General features: G+C 37.7%; 1 protein-coding gene across 3 annotated transcripts in view; it reads right to left on the reverse strand.

Moving 5' to 3' along the window:
• Nucleotides 1–1,305: 1,305 nt before the first annotated feature.
• The window catches only part of MBIP (MAP3K12 binding inhibitory protein 1), a 35,881-nt gene continuing 14,950 nt past the window's right edge, over nt 1,306–22,236 (reverse strand). For 2 of the 3 annotated variants that reach the window (XM_057544311.1, XM_007180724.2), the window contains 2 exons: nt 18,085–18,123; nt 1,306–1,861 (listed from right to left, as the gene is read on the reverse strand). In XM_057544311.1, coding sequence (XP_057400294.1) covers nt 1,754–1,861; nt 18,085–18,123 — 147 coding nt within the window. In that variant the 3' untranslated portion in view covers nt 1,306–1,753. The remainder of the gene's footprint in view (nt 1,862–18,084; nt 18,124–22,236) is intronic. The other variant, XM_007180725.2, reaches the window with a different exon arrangement.

Raw genomic sequence — 22,236 nt, forward strand, 5'->3', positions numbered from 1 at the left:
ACTTAGGTTGGTTCCATTTCTTGGCTATTGTAAATAGTGCTGCTATAAACATTAGGGTGCATGAATCTTTTTAAATTAGTGTTTTTGTTTTCTCTGGATATGTACCCAGGAGAGGAATTACTGGATCATATGGTAGTTCTATTTTTAATTTTTTAAGGAACCTCCCCAGTGCTGCACCAATTTACATCCCAACCAACGGTGTATGAGGGTTCCCTTTTCTCCACACCCTCTCCATCATTTATTGTGTGTAGATTTTTTGATGATGGCCATTCTGACTGGTGTGAGGTGATACCTCATTGTAGTTTTGATTTGCATTTCTCTGGTAGTTAGTTGAGAAATGATGTTGAGTATCTTTTCATGTGCCTGTTAGCCATCTCTGTCTTCGGAAAAATGTCTTTTCAAGGCTTCTGCCCATTTTTTGATTGGATTGTTTGTTTTTTTTTGATAGAGTTCTATGAGCTGTTTAAATAGTTGGAGTATTAACCCCTTGTCAGTTGCATCGTTTGCAAGTATCTTCTCCCATTCCGTATGTTGTCTTTTTGTCGATGGCTTTCTTTGCTATGCAAAACTTACATGTTTAATTAGGTCCCATGTGTTTATTTTCACTTTTGTGTCTTCTGTATTGGCAGACTGATCCAAGAAAATATTGCTACAATTTATGTCAAAGACTGTTTCACCTATGTTCTCTTCTCAGTTTTATGGTTTCATGTCTTATATTTAGGCCTTTTAATCATTTTGAGTTTACTTTTGTATATTGTGTGAGAGAATGTTCTAATTTCATTCTTTTCCATGTAGCTGTCCAGTTTTCCCAGCACCACTTGTTGAAGAGACTGTCTTTTCTCCGTTGTATATTCTTGCCTCCTATGTCATAGATTAACTGATCATAAGTGTGTGGGTAGTAGCTGCATCTTTTAAATGTTTAGTTTGCAACTATGGAAATAATATATGTACTGCCTAATATAAAACTGGGGCACTCCAAAAAGGTGAGGCTCTCAAGGGAGAGGGACTATATAAGTTGTAACATCTTAACTACTTTCCAAAGACACACTTGGTTTTAGTCAATAGTAATAGCTAACGTTTACTAAGCACTTCTTTTAGGCCAGACAGTTTCAAAAGCTGTACATGCATGATTTCAACTACTGTTCATAACAAATGTAGGATATATTATCCTACATTTTACAGATAAGGAAATTAAGGCACAAAGAAAGAGATTAAGTAACTTGTTAAGGTCACACAGTCAATAAGGGGATAAAAGGTATGATCTACTATTTAGATTAAGTTGACACTTGGAAAAGAATATATGCATTCATTTAAAACTCACTTCAAATTTTTATTGAATGCCTATTATGTACAAAGTACTGGTTTAAACTAAAACTGGTTAATATTAATGTTACAAATATAAAGTCTTCTTAAATATCACTATTCAAAATAAATCTTCCTTTCTGTGGTTAAACACACACATACACATGAAGATGTACTTTCAAATTAAGTTTTTCAATTTCCAAAATACCTCCTTTAAAACAGAAGGGAATAAATTCCAACAATGCTATTTTCAATGCATTAACTATTTTAAAGTACACTGGAATATTTGAAGATTGCTTGCTGCACAGTGGACTCACTCACATGAAAATAAACCTTGATTTCAGAGGGAAGTAAGTCTACATTAATAAATACACTGCAATTAATTAAATGGATATGTAAGTAAGTTACACACACATATCTAAAAAAGTAAAATGACAATGAGAGGAGTTTTTCATGGAAGGTGATGAGTCACCATGGATTCTGCTTCTCTTGATTTTCTGAGCAGAGCTTGCTTGAGGGCACTAATTTTCTCATCAAGTTCAGCCAGTGAATAGTTCTGCTGTAAACAATAACACAAATTGCTTAAGTATCTTAATGCAGATAAAGTTCTAAATGTACTATAAATATATAAAATATCCAAAAGCATGGTAAATACATAAAATATCCAAAAGCATGGTAAATACCCTTTTCTCATGAGAATTTTAAAACTGAACTATATATTAATGTTGACTATACTATAAATTTAAAGGCATAAAATAACAAGGCTTAAATATTTCTTACTTTTGCTTTTCTAATGACTAAGCTCTCCTGGAACTTTTATACTTTTTGAAAGGATTGTAAAAACATTTTTTCAACTGACTATTCTCATAATCAATAGTAAAAAAAAAAAAAGTATTTAGGACTAGTTTAACTGCTTAAAATAACTGGAAATTCTCTTTTGATAGATTAACTTCAATCAACTACCTCTCCTGGAAAAAATGGATACTCTCAAATTTACTCAAAATTTTACAATCAAAAAAATAAGTAGAGGGGGATCAAGATGGCAGAGTAGGAGGATGTGGAGCTAACCTCCCCACACAAACACATCAAAAATATTATCTACATGTGGAACAATTCTCATGGAAAACTAACTGGAACCTGGCAGAAGAACTGTACAACCAAAGCTGCAAGGAAGATCTCTACGAAACCAGGTAGGACAGAAAAAAAAAACACATCAGGTCAGGACCTGTGCCCCTGGGAGGAATATGTAAGGAAGAGAAGGTTTGCATGGGTGGACCCTGGCATTGGGGAGCAAGCAGGTTAGGCCACAATCCTGAATTCCAGTCCTGGGGTCCTGCACAGGGGTGAGAAGCACCCTTGCCTGCTGGGAAATCCACTGGGACAGAGAGAAGGGCTGGAGAAGCCTAGACTCTACCCAGGAGGAGTACATGTGCTGGTTTCCCAATAATCAGGGTGGAGAGAGCCTTGCACTGGTGGATGCTGCCTCATTACACTTCTCAATCCGAAGGGGTGAACACCCCTGGCCCTGTTCACTCAACACCACAGCCTGCGAGACCTGGGCCAATTGAACACTGGGGAAAGACTCGGTCTAGCAATGCAGAGACAGAACAGGGTGCCTAGAGTATGATCCAGGTGGGGCAGGGGCAGCCATTGTCAGAGCACTCAGGAACACAGTGGTTCGTCTCCCAGCGAGAGTGCCCTGGAATGTCCAGTCCACACTGCAGCTTAGTGCTAGAGTCTAAGAGAAGACTGCCACAGAGGCAGCCCAGATCTCAGGCAGCAGTGCAGCCACCTCAATTCCTGCAGTCACAACACTCCTCCATGCCATACCTTTGCACTAGATCTGGGACAGATATAGTAGAGGAAAACATGCATCCTTGGGCTGCTTCTAAGCAGAACCACAAACACCTACACAGGCAGTGCATAGGTTCTCTCTGACTGCAGGGGCCTCACTTGCTTCAGCAGTCATCACCTCTTTGGGGCAGGGCACACACTCAAGGACAAAGGAGCCTGATCTAACCCAACCCTCTGGTCTTCTACAACAACTGTGAAATAGACCCCACCCTTGACAGGGCAGTGACAGCAACAGCAGAGAGAAAGCCCTGCCTCACACCCTGCACAGGCTTTAGATACTCCAACACCAACCACATCCCCTATAAAGGGGATAATGGCCAGCACACCCAGAGGAAAGACGTGGCTGTCATCCATACTAAAACCATCCCTTGCACCAAAGACACTGGATACAGTTTACACAGGAACGTCCCACGTAGAAACAATCCTTCAAGAAGACTACAGTAGATAACTGTTTCTCCGAAATTCATAGAGGCAGAAAGTTAAGTAAAATATATAAAACAAATACTAACAGACATAAAAGGAGAAGTTGACTATAATGCTAGGAGACTTTAACAGCCCACTGACATCAATGGACAGCTCATCCAGACCAGAAATCAGTAAGGCAACAGAGGTACTAAATGACACAATATACCAGTTGGACTTAATTGATTTCTACAGGATGCTACATCCAAAAAACCCAGAATACACATTCTTTACAAGCACGCATGGAATGTTCTCTAGAATAGACCGTATACTAGGTCACAAAACAAGCCTCAACAAATTTAAGAGGACAGAAATTATTTCAAGTATCTTTTCTACTGAAAATGGTATGAAACTAGAAATCAACCACAGAGAAAACAGGAAAAGGAGAGTAAATAACATGCACTAAAAAAACCAATGGGTGAATGATGAAATCAAAGAAGAAATCAGGAAATACCAAGACAAATGGAAATGAAAAACACAACTTTACAAGATCTATGGGATGCAACAAAAGCATTTCTGAGAGGGAAGTTCATAGGGATATAGGCCTTCCTCAAGAAAGAAGAAAAATACTAAACAACCTAACCTACCAGCTAAAATAATTAGGAAAAGAACAAACAAAACCCAAAGTCAACAGAAGGAAGGAAATAATCAAGATGAGAGGAAATAAATAAAAGAGGTCAAACAAAAATACAAAAGATCAATAAAACCAAGATGTGGTTTTTTGAAAAGACAAACAAAATGAACAAACCTTAAGCCAGGTTCCCCAAGAAAAAAAGAGAGGACCCAAACAAAATAAGAAATGAAGAGATAGAACAACTGATACCACAGAAATACAAAAAATAATAAAAGAATATGAACAGTTATATGGCAACAAATTGGACAAACTAGAAGAAACGGACAAGATTCTAGAAACACAGCCTGCTAAAACTGAGTCAAGAAGAAACAGATAATTTGAAGAGACCAATCACTAAAAGTGAAATAGAATCTCTAATTAAAAAAAAAAAAAAACTCCCTGCAAACAGAAGTCCAGGACCAAACGGATTCACTGGGGAATTCTACCAAACACAGAAAGAAGAACTCATACCTATCCTTCTCAAAGAGGCGGGAACTCTCCCAAATTCATTCTATGAGGCCACCATCACCCTGGTACCAAAACCAGAAAAAGACACTATAAAATAAGAAAATTACTGGCCAATATTTCTAACAAATATGCAAAATCCTCAACAAAATATTAGCAAACCGAATCCAACAATACCTTCAAAGGATCACGCACCATGATCAAGTGGGATTCATTCCACAGTCACAAGGATGGTTCAACATATGCAAATCAATGTGATACACCACATTAACAAAAGGAAAGACAAAAAAACCACATGATAATCTCAATAGATGCAGAAAAAGCATTTGAAAAAATTCAACATCTATTCATGATAAAAACAAAGTGAAAATATCTCACCATAATAAAGGACATTTATGACAAACCCACAGGCAACAGAATATTCAAGGGTGAAAAGCTCAAAGCCTTCCAGCTAAATTCAGGAACAAGCCAAGGACTACTCTTACCACTTCCATTCAACATAGTATTTATTAGAAGTCCTACCACAGCAATCAGACAAGAAAAAGAAATAAAAGGTATCCAAATTGGAAGCGAAGAGTTAGAACTGTCACTATTTGCAGATGACATGGTACTCTATATAGAGAACCCTGAAGTCTCCACACAAAAGCTATTAGAACTGATAATGAATTCAGTAAGGTAGCAGGATATGAGATTAATATAAAGAAATCTATTGCATGTCTTTACACTAATAATGAAACATCAGAAAGAGAAAAATTTTTAAAAGGCCCATATAAAACCATGTCAAAAACAAAAAAACAAAAAAAAACCTAGGAATAACTTAACCAAGGAGGTGAAAGACCTATATGCTGATAAAATGGCCATACTTCCCAAAGCAATCTACAGATTTAATGCAATCTCTATCAAAATACCTATGACATTTTTCACAGACCTAAAACAAATAAACCTAAAAGTTACATGGAAACACAAAAGACCCAGAATTGCCAAAGCCATCCTGAAGGAAAAGAACAAAGCTGGAGGTATAACACTTATAAACTTCAAACTAAACTAAAAAGCTACAATAACCAAAACAGCACTGTACTGGCAAAAAAACAGACATATAGATCGATGGAACAGAACAGAGAACTCAGAAATAAACCAATGCACCTATGGTCAATTGATCTACAGACCAGGAAGGCAAGAATACACAATGGAAAAAAGACAGTTTTTTCTGGTGGGGCTAATGGCAGACTCCAGGAGGGCTAAAGCCAAGGACTACTTCCCAGTACTTCTGCTGCCAGTGTCCGTGTTCCTGTGGTGAGCCACAGCTGCCCCCCACCTATGCAGGAGACCCTCCAACACTAGCAGCTGTGAGGCTGACAGGGTCTTGGCACTCTGGGGAGGTGTCAGGCCTGTGCCTCTGAGGTGGGAGAGCTGAGTTCAGGACATTGGTCCACCACAGACATCCCGGTCCCACATAATATCAATCAGCAAGAGCTCTCCCAGAGATATCCGTCTCAACGCTAAGACCCAGCTCCACTCAACGACCAGCAAGCTCCAGTCCTGGACAACCCATGCCAAACAACTAGCAAGACAGGAACACAACCACACCCATTAGCAGAAAGGCTGCCTAAAATCATAATAAGTTCACAGACACCCCAGAACACATCACCGGAGGCAGTTCTGCCCACCAGAAAGACAAGATCCAGCCTCATCCAACAGAACACAGGCACCAGTCCCTTCCACCAGGAAGCCTACACAACCCACTGAGCCAACCTTACCCACTGGGGGCAGAAACCAAAAACAATAGAAACTACAAACCTGCAGCCTGTGAAAAGAAGACCCCAAACACAGTAAATTAAGCAAAATGAGAAGACAGAGAAACACACAGCAGATGAAGGAGCAAGGTAAAAACCCACCAGACCAAACAAATGAAGAGGAAATAGGCAGTCTACCTGAAAAAGAATTCAGCATAATGATAGTAAAGGTGATCCAAAATCTTGGAAATAGAATGGAGAAAATACAAGAAACGTTTAACGAGGAACTAGAAGAACTAAAGAGCAAACAAACAATGATGAACAGCACAATAAATGAAATTAAAAATTCTCTAAAAGGAATCAATAGCAGATTAACTGAGGCAGAAGAACGAATAAGTGACCTGGAAGATAAAATAGTGGAAATCACTACCACAGAGCAGAATAAAGAAAAAAGAATGAAAAGAACTGAGGACAGTCTCAGAGACCTCTGGGACAACATTAAACACACCAACATTCGAATTATAGGGGTCCCAGAAGAAGAAAAGAAAAAGAAAGGGACTGAGAAAATATTTGAAGAGATTATAGTTGAAAACTTCCCTAATATGGGAAAGGAAATAGCCACTCAAGTACAGGAAGCACAGAGAGTCCCATATAGGATAAATCCAAGGAGAAAGATGCCAAGACACATATTAATCAAACTATCAAAAATTAAATACAAAGAAAATATATTAAAAGCAGCCAGGAAAAAACAACAAATAACATACAAGGGAATCCCCATAAGGTTAACAACTGATCTTTCAGCAGAAACTTTGCAAGCTAAAAGGGTGTAGCAGGACATATTTAAACTGATGAAAGGGAAAAACCTACAACCAAGATTACCCAGCAAAGATCTCATTCAGATTCGAAGGAGAAACTGAAAGCTTTACAGACAAGCAAAAGTTAAGAGAATTCAGCACCACCAAACCACCTCTACAACAAATGCTAAAGGAACTTCTCTAGGCAGGAAACACAAGAGAAGGAAAAGACCTACAATAATAAACCGAAAAATATTAGGAAAATGGTAATAGGAACATATATATTGATAATTACCTTAAATGTAAATGGATTAAATACTCCAACCAAAAGACATAGACTGGCTAAATGGATACAAAAACAAGACCCGTACATATACTGTCTACAAGAGACCCACTTCAGACCTAGGGACACATACAGACTTAAAGTGAGGGGATGGAAAAAGATATTCCATGCAAATGGAAATCAAAAACAGCTGGAGTAGCAATTCTCATATCAGACAAAATAGACTTTAAAATAAAGACTATTACAAGAGACAAAGAAGGACGCTACATAATGATCAAGGGATCAATCCAAGAAGAAGATATAACAATTGTACATATTTATGCACTCAACATAGGAGCACCTCAATACATAAGACAAATGCTAACAACCATAAAGGGAAATAGACGGTAACAAAATAATAGTAGGGGACTTTAACACCCCACTTTTACCAATGGACAGATCATCCAAAATGAAAATAAATAAGGAAACACAAGCTTTAAATGATACATTAAACAAGATGGACTTAATTGATATTTATAGGACATTCCACCCAAAAACAACAGAATACACTTTCTTCTCAAGTGCTCATGGAACATTCTCCAGGATAGATCATATCTTGGGTCACAAATCAAGCCTTGGTAAATTTAAGAATATTGAAATCATATCAAGTATCATTTCTGACCACAACACTATAAGACTAGATATCAATTACAGGAAAAAATCTGTAAAAAATACAAACACATGAAGGCTGAACAATACGCTACTAAATAACCCAGAGATCACTGAAGAAATCAAAGATGAAACCAAAAAATACCTAGAAACAAATGACAGTGAAAACACAACCCAAAACCTATGGGATGCAGCAAAAGCAGTTCTAAGAGGGAAGTTTATAGCAATACAATCCTACCTCAAGAAACAAGAAACAACTCAAATAAACAACCTAACCTTACACCTAAAGCAATTAGAGAAAGAAGAACAAAAAAACCCCAAAGTTAGCAAAAGGAAAGAAATCATAGAGATCAGATCACAAATAAATGAAAAAGAAATGAAGGTAACGATAGCAAAGATCAATAAAACTAAAAGCTGGTTCTTTGAGAAGATAAACAAAATTGATAAACCGCTAGCCAGACTCATTAAGAAAAAAAGGGAGAAGACTCAAATCAATAGAATAAGAAATGAAAAAGAAGTAACAACTGACACTGCAGACATACAAAGGATCATGAGTGATTACTACAAGCAACTATATGCCAATAAAATGGACAACCTGAAAGAAATGGACAAGTTCTCAGAAAAGCACAACATTCCGAGACTGAACCAGGAAGAAATAGAAAATATAAACAGACCAATCACAAGCACTGAAATTGAGACTGTGATTAAAAATCTTCCAACAAACAAAAGCCCAAGACCAGATGGCTTCACAGGCAAATTCTATCAAACATTTAGAGAAGAGCTAACACCTATCCTTCTCAAACTCTTCCAAAATATACCAAAGGGAGGAACACTCCCAAACTCATTCTATGAAGCCACCATCACCCTGATACCAAAACCAGACAAAGATGTCACAAAAAAAGACAACTAAAGGCCAATATCACTGATGAACATAGATGCAAAAATCCTCAACAAAATACTAGCAAACAGAATCCAACAGCACATTAAAAGGATCATACACCATGATCAAGTGGGGTTTATCCCAGGAATGCAAGGATTCTTCAATATACGCAAATCATTCAATGTGAAACACCATATTAACAAGCTGAAGGATAAGAACCATATGATAATCTCAATAGATGCAGAAAAAGCTTTCAACAAAATTTAACACCCATTTATGATAAAAAACTCTCCAGAAAATAGGTATAGAGGGAACTTACCTCAACATAATAAAGGCCATATATGACAAACCCACAGTCAACATCATTCTCAATGGTGAAAAACTGAAACCATTTCCACTAAGATCAGGAACAAGACAAGGTTGCCCACTCTCACCACTATTATTCAACATAGTTTTGGAAGTTTTAGCCACAGCAAACAGAGAAGAAAAAGAAATAAAAGGAATCCGAATCGTAAAAGAAGTAAAGCTGTCACTGTTTGCAGATGACATGATACTATACATAGAGAATCCTTAAGATGTTACCAGAAAACTACTAGAGCTAATCAATGAATTCGGTAAAGTAGCAGGATACAAAACTAATGCACAGAAATCTCTTGCATTCCTATACACTAATGATGAAAAATCTGAAAGAGAAATTAAGGAAACACTCCCATTTACCACTGCAACAAAAAGAATAAAACACCTAGGAATAAACCTACCTAGGGAGACAAAAGACCTGTATGCAGAAAACTGTAAGACACTGATGAAAGAAATTAAAGATGATACCAACAGATGGAGCAATATACCATGTTCTTGGATTGGAAGAATCAACATTGTGAAAATGACTATACTACCCAAAGCAATCTACAGATTCAATGTAATCCCTATCAAACTACCAATGGCATTTTTCACAGAACTAGAACAAAAAATTTCACAATCTGTATGGAAACACAAAAGACCTCAAATGGCCAAAGCAATCTTGAGAAAGAAAAACGGAGCCAGAGGAATCAGGCTCCCTGATTTTAGACTATACTACAAAGCTACAGTAATCAAGACAGTATGGTACTGGCAAAAAAACAGAAATATAGATCAATGGAACAGGATAGAAAGCCCAGAGATAAACCCACACACATATGGTCACCTTATTTTTGAAAAAGGAGGCAAGAATATACAATGGAGAAAAGACAGCTTCTTCAATAAGTGGTGCTGGGAAAACTGGACAGCTACTTGTAAAAGAATGAAATTAGAACACTGCCTAACACCATACACAAAAATAAACTCAAAATGGATTAAAGACCTAAATGTAAGGCCAGACACTATCAAACTCTTAGAGGAAAACATAGGCAGAACACTCTATGATATAAATCACAGCAAGATCCTTTTAAACCCACCTCCTAGAGAAATGGAAATAAAAACAAAAATAAACAAATGGGACCTAATGAAACTTAAAAGCTTTTGCACAGCAAAAGAAACCATAAACAAGAGGAAAAGTCAACTCTCAGAATGGGAGAAAATATTTGCAAATGAAGCAACTGACAAAGGATTAATCTCCAAAATTTACAAGCAGCTCATGCAGCTCAATATCAAAAGAACAAACAACCCAATGCAAAAATGGGCGGAAGACCTAAACAGACATTTCTCCAAAGAAGATATACAGATTGCCAACAAACACATGAAAGAATGCTCAACATCATTAATCATTAGAGAAATGCAAGTCAAAGCTACAATGAGGTATCACCTCACACCAGTCAGAATGGCCATCATCAAAAAATCTACAAACAATAAATGCTGGAGGGGGTGTGGAGAAAAGGGAACCCTCTTGCACTGTTGGTGGGAATGTAAATTGATACAGCTACTATGGAGAACAGTATGGAGGTTCCTTAGAAAACTAAAAATAGAACTACCATATGACCCAGCAATCCCACTACTGGGCATATACCCTGAGAAAACCATAATTCAAAAGGAGTCATGTACCACAATGTTCATGGCAGCTCTATTTACAATAGCCAGGACATGGAAGCAACCTAAGTGTCCATCGACAGATGAATGGATAAAGAAGATGTGGCACATATATACAATGGAATATTACTCAGCCATAAAAAGAAATGAAATTGAGTTATTTGTAGTGAGGTGGATGGACCTAGAGTCTGTCATACAGAGTGAAGTAAGTCAGAAAGAGAAAAACAAATACCGTATGCTAACACATATATATGGAATCAAAAAAAAAATGGTTATGAAGAACCTAGGGGCAGGACAGGAATAAAGATGCAGATATAGAGAATGGACTTGAGGACACAGGGAGGGGGAAGGTTAAGCTGAGACGAAGTGAGAGAGTGGCATGGACTTATATACACTATCAAATGTAAAATAGATAGCTAGTGGGAAGCAGTCACATAGCATAGGGAGATCAGCTCAGTGCTTTGTGACCACCTAGAGAGGTGGGATAGGGAGGGTGGGAGGGAGACGCAAGAGGGAGGAGATATGGGGATATATGTATATGTATAGCTGATTCACTTTGTTATAAAGCAGGGAGGAGATATGGGGATATATGTATATGTATAGCTGATTCACTTTGTTATAAAGCAGAAACTAACACACCATTGTAAAGCACTTATACTCCAATAAAGATGTTAAAATAAAAGAAAAAGAAAAAAGACAGTCTCTTCAGCATGTGGTGCTGGGGGAGCTGGACAGCTACATGTATATCAAGTCACTCCCCCACACCATATAGAAAAGTAAACCGAAAATGGTTTAAAGACCTAATACAGGACATGACACCAATAAAACTCCTGGAAGAAAAACATAGGCAAAACATTTTTCAGCCATAAATCACAGCAGTTTCTTAGATCAGTCTCCCAAAGCAAAAGAATAGTAAAAATAAACAAACAAGACCTAATCAAACTTAAAAGCTTTTGCATAAGAAAGGAAATCATCAACAAACTAAAGACAACCAATATATAGTGCAGAGAGAAGACCAGCTCAGAGCATTTGGCTTTGAAGGCCAGCAGGCATGGCTTTTGGGAATCCCACAGGGTTGGGGAAATAAAGACTTCACTCTTAAAGGGCACACACAAAATTTCACACGCTCTAGGACCCAGAGCAGAATCAGTAATTTGACAGGAGCCTGGGTCAGACCAACCTTCTGATCTTGCAGAGTCATCCAGAGAGACAGAAAGTAGTTGCAGCTCACCCTGGTTACACAGCCACTGGCTGGTGGGCCAGCCATTTTTAGAAGCCCGTTCTAACATGTGCTAGCAAGTGGCATTGTGGAATCCTCCCTCTAGATTATTAGCCCCAGGACCCAGTCCCGTCCTGGCTCAGCAGCCTGTAGGCACCAGTGCTGGGATGCCTCACGCCAAAGCAACTAACTGGGCTGGGACACAGCCCCACTCACCAGCAGACAGGCTGCCTTAAGACCTCCTGAGCCCATGGCTACCTCTGGACACAGCCCTGGCAACCAGAGGACCCAGGACCCAGCTCCACCCACAAGTGGGCAGGCACCAGTCCCAGAATCCCCTGGGCCCCGGCCCTGCCCTGGAAGCCCGCTGTAACCTCTGAACCAGTCTCACCCACCAAGGGACAGACACCAACCACAAGAAAACCACGGCTCCACAGCCTGCATACCCGGACTGCCTACCAGTAAGCCACACCTTAAACTGGGACCAGCTTGGCCCTGCCCACTAGCAGGCCAACACAAGCTTCAGGATGTCCTGGACGCCACACTCAATTGTGTCAGGAACCAGCCCCACCCACCAGTGATCCGACACTAGCTCTGGGTCGCCTTGGCCACAGAATTAAGACTCCAGGACCTGGCTCTGCCTGCCAGTAGGCCAGCAGTAGCTGCAGGACCTGGATTCACCTACCATGTGCGGGCAACAGCCCTGAAGTGTCCTGGACCTTGACTCCAGCCACCAGTGGGCCAAAATTAGCTCCAGGGCTACCTGGGGTTCTGCAGTCAGCCACCTTGTGACCCAGTCCCACCAACCTGTGGTTGGCAGCCTCCACACAAAGCAGGGCCTGGCAGCCAACCAGACTAGGGGCCAACCAAACCTACTAGACCACCCACATAGCCAGCCGCAACAGAAGGACCCATGCAGCCCTCATAGGGGGAACCCCTAGAGCATATAGCTCAGGTAACAAAAGGCCAATTCTCCATTGTTGGGAAACATAACCAACCACCAGATACATAAAAGTAAAAACAGCAACTTAGGCAACATGAGACCTGAAGGAACATGTTCCAGACAAAAGAACAAGATAAAACCCTGGAAGAAGAACTAAGTGAAGTGGAGACAGGAAATCTACCTGAGAAAGAGTTCAGGGTAGTGATCGTAAATATGACCAAAGAGTTCAGGAGAAGAATGGATGCACAGAGAGAGAAGTTAGAAGTTATTAACAAAGAGTTAGAAAATATAAAGAACAACCAAACAGAGATGAATACAATATCTGAAATGAAAAATACACTAGAAGGAATCAACAGTAGACTTAAATGAAAGAGAGGATTGGATCAGTGAGCTGGAATACAGAGTAGTGGAAATCATTGATGCTGAACAAACAAAAGAAAAACGAATGAAGAAATGAAGACAGCTCAGGAGACCTCTGGGACAACACTGAGCACACTAATGTTTACATTATAGGGGTCCTAGAAGAAAAAAGAGAAAAGGGCTGAGAACATATTTGAAGACATAATAGCTGAAAACTTCCCTAATCTGGGAAAGGAAACAGACATCCAAGTCTAGGAAGCACAGAGAATCCCACTCAGGATTAACCCAAAGAGGAACACACCAAAACACACTGTAATTAAAATGGCAAAAATTAAAGTTAAAAGTAGCAAGGAAAAAGCAACAAGTTACATACAAGGGAACTCCCATACGGCTATCAGCTGATTTTTCAGCAGAAAGTCTGCACATCAGAAAGGAGTTGCATGGTATATTTAAAGAGATAAAAGGGAAAAACCTACAACCAAGAATACTCTACACAGAAACGCTCTTGTTCAGATTTGATGGAGAGATCAAAAGCTTTACAGACAAGCAAAAGCTAAGAGTTCAGCAGCACCAAATAAGCTTTACAAGAAATGTTAAAGGAGTGTCTAGAAGCAAAAACAAAAGGCCACAACTAGAAATGTGAAAATTACAAAAGGAAAAGGCTCATCAATAAAGGGAAACATACAGTAAAGGTAGTAAATCATCCATGCACAAAGACAGTAAGAAGGTTAAAAGACAAAAGTAGTAAAATCATCTAACATCCACAATAAACAATTAAGGGATACACAAAAAAATGAGATGTAACAATATGGCATCAAAAGCAGTAATCATGAGGGAAAGAGAGGACAAATGCAGGGTTGTTAAAATGCATTTGAAATAAGAGATCAACAACTTAAAACAATCATGTGTATATATATATATATATATAGCCTGCTATATAAAAACCTCATGGTAACCACAAACCAAAAATCTGTAATAGATATATACACAGAGAAGAAAGACAAATCCAAATATAACACTAAAGACAGTCATCAAGTCACAAGAAAAAAAAAAAGCAAACAAAAATTACCTACAAAAAACAACCCCGAAACAATTAACAAAATGTCAACAAGAACATACATATCAATAATTACTTTAAATGTAAATGGACTAAATGCTACAATCAAAAGACAGTGGCTAAATGGATAAAAAGCAAGACCTCTATATATGCTGCCTACAAGAGACTCACTTCAGATCTATAGACTCACATAGACTGAAAGTGAAAGGATGGGAAAAGGTAGTCCATGCACATGGAAATCAAAAGAAAGCTGGAGTAGCAATATTTATATCATACAAAATAGACTTTAAAATAAAGACTGTTCCAAGAGACAAAGAAGGACATTACATAATGATCAAGGGATCGATCCAAGAAAAAGATGTAACAATTGTAAATACATATGCACCCCAACATAGGAGCACCTAAATACATAAAGCAAATATTAACAGACATAAAGGGAGAAACTGACAGTAACACAATAATACTAGGGGACTTTAACACCCCACTTACATCAGTGGACAGATCACCCAGACAGAAAATCAATAAGGAATCACTGGCCTTAAATGACACATTGGACCAGAAGAACTTATTCATATACAGAGAACATTCCTTCTGAAAGCAGCAGAACACACATTCTTTTTAAGTGCATATGAACAGTCTCCACGATAGATCACAGCTAAGCTACAAAACAAGCCTTGGTAAATTTAAGAAAATTGAAATCATATCAAGTATCTTTTCCAACCACAACACTATGAGACTAGAAATCAACAAACAAACTAACAAAATCACCTGCAAAAGACACAAACACATGGAGGCTACTAAAAAACCAATATGCTACTAAATAACCAATGGATCACTGAAGAAATCAAAGAGGAAATAAAAAAAAAATACCTGCCGACAAATGATAACGAAAATACAACATTCCAAAATCTGTGGAATGCAGCAAAATCAGTTCTAAGAGGGAAATCTATAGCAATACAAGGTTATCTCGGGAAACAACAAAAATCTCAAATAAACAACCTAAACCTTACACCTAAAGCAACTAGAAAAAGAACAAACAAAACCCCAAGTTAGTAGAAGGAAATAAATCATAAAGATCAGAGCAGAAATAAATAAAATAGAAACAAACAAAAAATCAATAAAATAGTGATTTCCTTTAAAAAAATCAACAAAATAGGTAAACCTTTAGCTAGACTCATCAAGAGAAAAGAGGGCCCAATTAATAAAATCAGAAATGAATAAGAAGTTACAGCCAACACCACAGAAATACAAAGACTCATAAGAGACTACTATGAAAAACTATATGCCACAATGGACAAATTCCTAGAAATGTACAATTTCCCAATACTGAACCTAAAAGAAATAGAAAATACCAATATGAACAGACTAATTACCAGCAATGAAATTGAATCAGTAATTTTAAAAATCCCCAACAACAAAAATCCAGGACAAGATGGCCTCAGAGGTGAATTTTACTAAACATTTAGAGAATTAACACCTATCCTTCTTAAACTATTCCAAAAAACTGCAGAGGTTCCGAACTCATTCTACAAGGCCATCATCACCCTGATACCAAAACGAGACAAAGACACTACAAAAAAAAAAAATTACAGGCTAATATCACTGATGAACACAGATACAAAAATCCTGAACAAAATACTGGCAAACCAAATTCAACAATACATTAAAAGGATCATATACCATGATCAAGTGGGATTTATCCCAGAGATGCAAGGATTTGTCAATATCTGCAAATCAATCAATGTGATACACATTAACAAACTGAATAAAAACCATATGAACATCTCAATAGATGCAGAAAAACCTTTTGACAAAATTCAACATCTATTTATGATAAAAGCTCTCCAGAAAGTGGGCATAAAGGGAACATACCTCAACATAATAAAGGTCATATATGACAAACCTGCAACTAACATCATACTCAATGGTGAAAAGCTGAAAGCATTTCCTCTAAGATAAAAGGATGTCCACTCTCACCACTTTTATTCAACATAGTATTGTAACTCCTAGTCACAGCAATCAAAAAAAAAAAAAGAAAGAAAGAAAAGGAGTCCAAAGTGGAAAGGAAGAAGTAAAATTGTCACTGTTTGCAGATGACATGACACTATACACAGAAAATCCTATGGATGCCACCAAAAAACACTAGAGCTTATCAATGAATTCGGTAAAGTTGCAGGATACAAAACTAATATACATAAATCTGTTGAATTCTACACATTAACAATGAATTATTAGAAAGAAATTAAGGAAACAATTCCATCAAAAAGAATAAAATACCTAGGAATAAACCTACCTAAGGAGGTAAAAGACTTGTACTTAGAAAACTATAAGACACTGATGAAAGAAACTGAAGACAACAAAGATGGAAAGATATACCGTGTTCATGGACTGAAAGAATTAATATTGTTAAAAAGACCATATTACAAGGCAATCTACAGATTCAATGCAATCCCTATCAAAATACCAATGGCATTTTTCACAGAACTAAAACAAATAATCTTAAAATTTGTATGAAACCATGAAAGACTGAACAGCCAAACAACAGAGCTGGAGAAAGCAGGCTCTATGACTTCAGACTGTACTACAAAGCTACAGTAATCAAAACAGTATAGTACTGGCTCAAAAAACAGACACGTAGATCAATGGAACAGAATAGAAAGCCCAGAAATAAACCCACACACCTATGGTCAATTAATCTACAACAAAGGAGGCAAGATTATACAATGGAGAAAAGACAGCCTCTTCGATAAGTAGTGCTGGGAAAATTGGACAGATACATGTAAAAGAATGAAATTAGGACATTCTCTAACACCATATACAAAAATAAACTCAAAATGTATTAAAGACCTAAATGTAAGACTGGAAACCATACAACTTTTCGAGGAAAACAAAGGCGGAACATTCTGATATAAATCATAGCCAATAATTTTTTGGATCTGTCTCCTAAAACAAAGGAAATAAAAGCAACAATAAACAAATAAGCCCTTATTAAACTTAAAAGCTTTTGTACAGCAAGGGAAACCATCAACTAAACGAAAAGACCTACTGAATGGGAGAAAATATTTGCAAATGATATGACTGATAAGGGGTTAATATTCAAAATATATAAACAGATCTCACAACTCAACAGCAAAAAACAAACATCCCAATCAAAAAATGGGGCAGAAGGGAAGGGATGAGATTTAAATTACTTGAGCATTTATTATTTTTCAGCATTTTGTAACTGATACTTTCTTCTACAGTTAACATCTGGATAGATTTTAATACTTATTTGGCCCATCTGAGTCATTCCACACCCTTAAAATAAAATTATTTCTCTAATTCAACACATTAATTTATGTTGCTCTTTTTTTTTTTCAGTCCTTGAGTCCCAAGATATGATAAAAGCAACCGCAGTAGAAACTTTTATTAATAAGAAAGGTATAAAACCAATCAAACTATTTCAGAAACAAAATAAAAATGTAGTAACTTACTTGAGGTGGTTGAACTTTTCTTCTTTTTCCAGAAAAGTTCTAGATTAAAAGTAAAAAAATAATAAGTAATCAATGCTTAGAAAATCTAAACAATTTTCCTTTATAGAATAGTGAACAAAATAAGGAGAACCCTGGCAGAAATAAAGCCCACAAACTCACCTAGCACTATCTGTAACTAATATCTGCCTTTTTCTACTTTGGAAGTTACCCTCCAGAGATGATATTAAAAGTATATAATAGTAACATCACAGCAACATGCTTGTCCCTGACTATACACACTTTCCCATTAATTCCCAGCTTCTTATGAGGCTGAGTGACTGTGGAAAGAGGTGCTCTGTGGATTTCCTACTTAGTTTCCTTTCTTTAACACATTTCTTTCCCAGGATATTGAACAAGTGAAGCAGCAATAGACAGAGGGAAACAGAATTTGGAATACCAGGCAAGGGGGTGAAAACACACACATACACACACACCCTTGATTGACTATAATGGACACGGTGGTTGTCTAAGTGAGCAGCTGTCTACTGCTCCTCTATGTGACTCAGAGGAATACTGATTCCACCCCACTGGTCTTGTCAGTGACCAAAATGGTCATGGGCCCAATTCTGGCCAATAACTAAGGAGAGTCAGCTGGGGATTAGAGGGAGAACTTCTGGAAAAAACTTCCTCACTTCTAAGAGAAAGCCCTCAAAGGAGGCAGTTCTTCTGGACACTGCTGTTATCTGGCTAGGACACCAGAAAGCACTGTAGCTATCTTGCCGTCTGCCTGGGGAAAGAGCCAACACCAAGCAGAGCTGAGAGGGGAAAGAGCTCAGTTCTTTGACAATCATGATTTAGCGCAGTAAATCAATTTACCCTGAAGATTGCATTACTGCTGAACTTCACATTTTATAAGATTATTTCCATACTGTTAGAACCAGCTTGAGTATAAACTTCTATTATTTGAAGCTGATAACATTCTCACCAACACACTGCTGTGTGTTTTTTAAACCCTGACCTAAGGAATTATTTCTAGACTTTGTTCTTAGTTTCACAGAACCACAAGCTCTTGAATGGCAAATTAGTATATTAGTACATCTGACAAAGAAACTATCAACGTAGGTGGCAAAATTTTCTCTTTAACATTTGTGACCACTGAGATTTAGAAGAGAAGGTAAAAATTCTGATTTTCCTTTGTGTCCAAAGCTATTTTCAAAGAATACTGAGGTATGCCTCTTATCAGTAGTTTATAATAAGTGGGAAATCAGTTAAGTGTTGGAATTATTAAATATGGGGAAGAAAGTGCCTATATAAACATGCTCCTTCCTGTGCCAAACTGAGCTGGATACCTGTGGTGGGGCCTATGGGCAGGTAAGGGCTTAATGTTTAATTTGGTCACTACTCAGTCACCTACCTTCCCACAAGGTGGTTTTTTACACCCTGATGAAAATATACTTCCCCTTGTTTTCCTAACAGCTCAATCTGTAAAATATGGACAGTTTCCATGTCATTGAGCAATCAGATTATTAATATATCATGAAACCAAAGTGAGAAGTATCAGAACAAGGACATTAGTGGTTCAATGACTTAAAAACAGTAAAATGCAGCCTTTGGGGGCTTATTTTAGGTCTGAGCAGCATATTTCAACAAGCTGAACACTTAGAAACATATCTGTTGTGGATACACTGGACCAGCTTTAACATTTGTTCTGTTTGGGTACAAGGAAATCTCAATGTAAAAGGCAGAAATTTTAACAAGTCTCAGGTAAATATTTGAGAGCACAACACACTAAACAGCTGAACAGAGATAATTAAAAATTGTCTCTACTCTCCCACTATTTTAGGTTAGCAGGTAATTTATAGCTACATTTATAATGCCTGTGTCCCAAAGAGAAGGTGATTAAACACATACATGAGGTTCAGAAAACCCATGCTCTAAGAAAACTCAGTGGTAAGGAGGCCTTTTTCATGACCAACCCCCTTTCTTACTTCTAATCAGTTTTAAAGGGTAACCGATTGCTAAGGGTTACAGGTGGAGTGCCTTAAGTGTTTCTTCCCTTCTAGTCCCACTGCCCTGATTCAGACCTTCATTTCTCCCTGGTATGGACAATGACATGTTTCCTAAACTACTTTCTTTGACTTCAAACTCTCTCCAACTCACAACTTCACAATGTCACCAGACAGAAACCCATTCTAGGTTTCTTTCGCAAAGACTTAACTGTGCCCCAATGACACTGGAATTACAAACAGGTTAATGTGACCTTCAAGGCCCTCCAAAACGTGTTTGCAATTTAATTTTCCAGCCAGACCCACTTGTTCACCTCATGCTACAGGCCCACCATGACCTTCCCGTGTAAACGGCCTGCATGCATGAAGCTGACGTGGCCTTCAGGGCTCCTTTCTCCCCACGCTTCCCTTTAGAACCGGGACTTAACCATTACAGACTAGAGTTAAGATTCCACCTAGTCAGTGCTTTGGAACAAAGTTAACATACTTTAAAAGTCCAATAATTAACTATCAGCCAGGTCCTATCCATTCATTCGCACATTTATTCCATGCCTACTACACTCGGTGTTCAAAGATGAACAAGACACAGTTCCTGCCCTTCAGAGGCTGAAAATATAGTGTGAAAAATAGATGTGTAAACATATAATTATAGGTGATAAGTGTCATAAAATGAACAAAGTGCTGTGGAAATATACCTGTGAAGAACATTACACTTACTGTTTTCAAGGATCATAATTTAAAATCAGTAAGTAATTCTCTGGAAAGACTCATAAAATTGTATCTTTTAAATGGTCTGTTAAGCAATGCCCTTAAAATTTTTAAAACATTACCACATTCAAATTTTTCCATGTTGAATGTGATGGGTAAAGACCTTTAGAACTACTACATTAAAACGTGCAACAAATACTAACTTTGTTGTAATTCGTGCTTTACATATATAAACTTTTTTTTGGAGTTTTATGTCTGTTTCATAAATGAAAAGAACTTTACATAATCTAGTTTTGTTTTTAGGAACCAAATACAATTTATATCTTTTTTCTGTTAATGTTTCCCTTTTCATATGCTGTGCTTCAAGGTTACCCAAGATAATCTCTATCCCACTGTGTTTAGAATTCATCTACGTGTGAACCTGGATTAGACACATTTCAGTTAAAAACTTTTCATAAATTCAATTTCTAACAAAAGTTCAATCCTTAGAAAATTTAATGGGCTCAATTTTCCCTTACTTTCTAACTTTAGAAACTACATATCTAGTCTTTTCCGTAGACTTCTGAGGAATAGATACATAAAACTATGCAATTGCCATATGTGTACTCCCAGCAAGAGGAAGGTAAGAGCGGTGAGTAATGTGCTATGTCGTCTGCAGGGTGTGTGTTCATCTCCTCTCACGCGCAAGGACAACCCTAGAGCTGGCTCCATTCTGAGCAAGACGCGCAGCTCCTAGAGGTGGCACATTCATCTGTTATGGAAGGGTGGGTATGAAATCTTTGCCTTTGGGTCTGTACCATACATATTCATAGGCCTTAAGGACAGAGTCAGTCTGAATGTTTAAACCATGTCAGTGTTTTGCGCTTGTTGCTCAGTATTAATTTGGGTATGTCATTTCCGATACTAATCCAGAAGTGATCCTTCTAATCAAATATAGATTGTTTAATATATTTGGAAATATTCTTTTAAAGCACTAGTTTTGTTACAGATATGACAACCCAACACATCCATGCCAATCCTGTTTACATTTATCACACTTCCTGCCCCTGAAGTTGGTTTCAGACCTTAGGCCTCTGACAGTCTCAGTGTTCTTACCAATTCTATGTTCTCACCTCTACACTGTCTCTCCCAATTATCTCAAGTGTAAGTCCTACATCTTGAAAAGCTTATCTGATATTTCTATCTGCATATCCTGCTATGACTCTAAGTTCACATTTCACCCAAAAATCTCTCTCTCCAGATTTTATTTCTACCAATGATGGTATCATTTCTCCAACCAGAAACTGGACTCATTCTTGCTCCATGTCTCTTTCCATATCCAATCAATTATCAATATTTGCCAACTTTTCTTTCCTACTGTCTATGGCACTAATCCTTTCTATTCTCACTCTTATGTCCTTGTTTCAGGATCTCAGTTCACATCTAAACTAGTATAATACTGTCTCCTTATTTTCAGTCT

The sequence above is a fragment of the Balaenoptera acutorostrata genome, chromosome 3 (genome assembly GCF_949987535.1).
Source record: "Balaenoptera acutorostrata chromosome 3, mBalAcu1.1, whole genome shotgun sequence".
In the NCBI taxonomy this organism is placed as follows: domain Eukaryota; kingdom Metazoa; phylum Chordata; class Mammalia; order Artiodactyla; family Balaenopteridae; genus Balaenoptera; species Balaenoptera acutorostrata.